Source organism: Triticum urartu, chromosome 5A (assembly GCF_056163025.1).
Source record: "Triticum urartu cultivar PI428250 chromosome 5A, HENAU_Tu73, whole genome shotgun sequence".
Classification (NCBI taxonomy): domain Eukaryota; kingdom Viridiplantae; phylum Streptophyta; class Magnoliopsida; order Poales; family Poaceae; genus Triticum; species Triticum urartu.
In genome coordinates, this window is record NC_141877.1 from 94,446,501 (window position 1) to 94,451,034 (window position 4,534).

The following is a 4,534-nucleotide window of genomic DNA, read 5'->3' on the forward strand; positions in this document are numbered from 1 at the left end:
TTCTGCAAATCTGCATGCAAAAATGCCTGAAAAACTCCATGAAGGCCGCTCTACTAATGTTAAGTTAATGTATCCTGGCATAGGTAGGATCATGAAAGGCTGATGCTGCATGGGCAGGTTCTGAAGCTTGAAGACCTAGTGCAGAAAGACATATGCTGAACAAAACACAGAAGGAAACATACAGTGTGTTGCATAAGACAGGTAGGTTGGGGTCCGATGCTCACAACAGTAGGCTTGAGCATTGTTGCAGTTAGTACCACACTCTAGATCTTACAATGTTGTCAAGAGTTAATAGCCAGTTCCATCTCAATACGGAACCAAGAGATCTATTTGGTGTCAGCGAGAAGAGAACATAGTTATCTTCTCCAGCTCTGCTAAACTAGGCCCAAGCAATCGGCGACTACAAGCAAGATCTGCTCTGGGCGAAGTATGCTAGTATTATAATGTTCTACTAGTTAATAGTTATTTTTAAGCAGCATATAAGCGAAAACTTGGTGTGGAAACCAATATCATGTAACCAACATCAACTAGGAACCTATTGTCCTTCAAAAGAAACTAGGCAGCTTTCAGCATTAATGTAAGCCTTCAGTTTATGTATTCCCATCACATACATCACATATAAACATAATCAGGACCAAGTTCTTCTCAAAACATACACAGGTCTTTAGGAACAAAAAAGTCAGTTAGTACTCACTAATAGGGCCAGGGGAAAAGGAGTAATGTAAGACAATTATAATCATCATGGAGACATAAAAGATAGCATTTGAAGCATTAACACTTCAAAATTATATGCAACTTGGGCAACATCATTTACTAATCTAGCATACATGAAACTACCTGACAAGAATGTCTCAACTGCCTTGCACTATTACTTGGACCAAAAGCATGAGAAGGATACATCCAACCATGGGCATAATATATCACCCAATTCTACTAGATCTAACCAAGTTGCTATCTTCTGTGTAGATGAACGCAACACATTCAGTGCTTGTTTGGGAGTGCCGGTGACTCGGAGAAACAGGGAACATAAGTTACAACATGCATATCTGAAGCATCATTTTTTAATGTCCCAATAACACTCACTAGCTTATTGTCCATGTGATATGATATCATCTTTCGGTTCCAATCCTGAACAATGAAAACCACATTTCCATCTGGATGCATGGCAACCACACTGTAGTCTTTTGTGTCGCCTGTGCGTCTCTTTTCTCTAAACAGCTCCGTAAAGCTCACACTATGCTTCAAGACCCATTCTTGTGTATCATAGCCCTCCAGAACCCAGATGGACAGTCGACCATCAACTGCTTGACTGATGTAGTGCAGGCGCCCTTGGGATTGGGCAACACAACCAGGCTCCAGCCAGTGGAGCCTCTCGGCCATCGTCGGCACTGGGATGATCTTTCGTGTCACCCCTTGCATGTCAACAGCAGCAATCTGACCTTCATCCGAAATTATGAAATGCAGCATGCTGTTGAGAACAGCACAGCAGAAGCTCTCAGGTATTAAGCCCTGAAGGCGCCATCCTTCCAAATCATGCTTGTTCCGGCCACTTTGGACTTGACTCCAGTCACTTTGCGTGTGAGTCCACTTGCCAGTCTCAGAGGAGTAGACGTGCACTGACGTCCGGGACAACTCCTCCTCCTCATCGCCCTCCTCCTCCTCCTCCTCCTCCTCCTCCTCATCATCATCATCATCATCATCATGACCAACCACTAGCTCCTCCTCCTCAAACTTCACCAAGCGCACAAACTCCCACGTGAACTGGACCAGGTGGAAGTGAGAGGAGACGGACGGATCAAAAACCAAATAGTTGAACCTTTTGGGTTGCCGAAGATACAACGGAAGCGGAGGGCCGTCTGTGGGCACCTCCACCCACTGCTTCGTGGCGGGGTTGCATACGACATAGCCCAATAGATTATATGGCCATGCCTCCAGTTTGTGCTCGAAGAGGAGGAGCCCGTTACAGGAATCGGAGAAGTCGAGAGTCCCAATCCCGGGCGATTCCTTCAGGAAGGCGAGGTTACGGTCGATCTGGAGAGGCCCGGATCTATCAAGCAGATTTGTGAAGCGGACACGCTGCCTATGGGTCTCCTTGTCAATGAGGAAGAAGCCTTGTAGGGTTTGGGGGAGTTTCTTGCGGTGGAGGGGATCTTCGATGAGGTCGCGCCATGCCTTCGCGACGCACTTGGAGCGGTAGACGGACCTGGCGGGGACGCGCGCGAGGATCTCCACCAAGGAGCCTTCGGGGAGGCCGGCGCTCGCGCTCCGCTTGGGGCAGTCCATGCCGCCGCCGTCGGTGGGGAGGGAGGAGGAGCGAGCTGCGAAGTGTAGCGATATCAGCGGATGAGATGCGAAAGTGGAATGCGAGGAGAGAGAGGGGGGCAGCTTACCTGCCGCAAGAGATGGTCGAGGTGGGCGGAGATGGCGGCCGCGGCCGGTGGTGCCTCCGCGTCTCGTGGAGGAGGGAGCCTTTTTTTTCGAGGGAAAGAAATGGAGGATGGTGCCTGGAAACAACAGAAGAGCATTCATGACTCAGCAGCATCCGGTTAGGTTTTTTTTAGAGGAATCTAAAGCCCAGGATTAGGAGATGCTGCAGCCCACATATAGTTTTTTTTAGGGAAGCAGCCCACATATAGTTAATTGTCATGGCAGATTCATAACATTTTTTTTCAAACATGGCAAAACTATAAATTTGCATAATGTCCACATGACAATTTTATGAATTTTTTAACGTGTCGCATTGTCAGGACCCGATTCTAAGTCACACCGATCTAGCCTATAACACCTCATATCACTTTGCGGCCTCACACACGGTATTCTCACGGGTGTCGCCTTATCATGGCCCGAGACCGTTTGCGCCTTTTGGCTCACGTATATGATAGTGTCGCTAGCATCCATATGACAGAGAATCCGGGCCGACATGACTAGTCGTGAATCCAAAGTGGCACTAACTTACGGGGACATGCATACATGAATCAACATCGAGCATGTCGGTCAGCAGCGTGCGAATCCGGGCTGTAGCACTGGGCTAACAGGACTCCGGGAACCTGAGCTGTAGCAGGCTAGGCAGGACTCCGGATGTCACCGCGTGACATTTCCCCGAAGGGACAGACACAGGAACGAAGTGAATCACATACCGGCCAGTCAAGTGTTCCGGAGCAGTAGTGCTGGGCTAGCAGGACTCCGGTGAACCGGGCTGTAGCGGACTACTATGGCTCATGAAAGCACAAGACTACATTTCCCCATAAGAGAGGCTACCAAGAATAAACAACTAGGTTGTCGGATCCCACACATACCAAACATTTCAATCATACACACAGTATGCTCGATATGTGTAAATACAACGTGGCATCACAACATAACTCTACGACTCAAGTATTTATTCATTAGGCTCCAAGGAGCCAAGTATTGCAAACATGGGTCTCATGACCCCACATACAGAGCATACAAGCAACAAGCACATGCAGAAGCTTAACTTGTCTGAGTACAGACAACTACAAATGAAAAAGGCTGAGAAGCCTGACTATCTACAAGATCCTGCCGAGAGCACAAGATCGTAGCTGAGGTAACAAGCTAAACGTCGAAGCCCACACGGAACTATTAGCGAGACTGAAGTCTCTCTGCAAAACATAAAATAAGCAAACGTGAGTACAAATGTACCCAACAAGACTTACATCAGAACTATCTACGTATGCATCATTATCAACAAAGGGATGGTGGGGTTTAACTGCAGCAAGTCAGCTTTAACTCAGTGGCTAACCTGAACTATGACTGCAAGTAACTCTTTTGAGGTGGCGCACACGAGTCCACATATTCACCATATCAATACTCCACTATGGATCCGCTCCCGTCTCCCTACGAGAAGGCCATCCATAGCACTCACGCTTATCTTGCGCATTTTAAAGTATCCACTTTCACTTGTCTATGAACTATGCAAGGGGTCCAAGTTTCCATATCCGAGGAATCCGGCTGTTAGAATAGATAATGATAACCCTGCAGGGGTGTACTTCTTCACACACGCTCTCGCCACTTACCACCATGTACACGTTGTGTACCTCGGCAACCTTCAAGCGGAAGCCTGGCGAGGGAGTCGACCACGACCTGACTAACCACACAAGTCTCTCGTCCAGGTTTATTGCCTATTCGGGTTCCATCCGCAAGGAGATCCGGCCGGGGTGTCGCTCACGGCCCCAAACGATGTGTGCAGGGTTCCCAAGCCCACCATCCGGGTGCCACTTGGTACACCGTGCCACTGTGCCTAATCTGTCCCAAGCCCACCTGTACCGGGTGCCACTTGGTAGACTACTAACACTACCTACAAACACCAGAAACTAGTTGCAACTCCTGGACAGAGATCGAGTTGATTAATAAGCCGAGAGGGGCCGAGTTACCGGAACCCAATGTGTGGTAGTAACTGTTCATGGATCACAAACACAGAACTCAGTTCCTGAGGACGGCTGCAATGAGACAACCTGTAACGCCCTCGATGCGGCTATATCTCCCACGTGTCGAAGCACGACTTAGAGGCATAACC

At 48.4% G+C, this 4,534-nt stretch overlaps 1 protein-coding gene across 1 annotated transcript; it reads right to left on the bottom strand.

The window, feature by feature from the left end:
- Positions 1-722: 722 nt before the first annotated feature.
- On the bottom strand, positions 723-2,545 carry LOC125508012 (uncharacterized). Its single transcript, XM_048672557.2, has 2 exons — positions 2,391-2,545; positions 723-2,318 (listed from the first exon to the last, which is right to left on the bottom strand). The coding sequence occupies exons 1-2, from the start codon at positions 2,527-2,529 to the stop codon at positions 982-984; spliced, it is 1,476 nt and encodes a 491-aa protein (XP_048528514.2). The 5' UTR covers positions 2,530-2,545; the 3' UTR covers positions 723-981.
- Positions 2,546-4,534: the final 1,989 nt, after the last annotated feature.

Excerpts from the sequence above, each read along its gene's own strand:
- LOC125508012 (XM_048672557.2), bottom strand. The coding sequence starts at position 2,529 with ATGAATGCTCTTCTGTTGTTTCCAGGCACCATCCTCCATTTCTTTCCC. Across the intron at positions 2,319-2,390 it reads TCGACCATCTCTTGCGGCAG|CTCGCTCCTCCTCCCTCCCC; the intron begins GTAAGCTGCCCC and ends TACACTTCGCAG.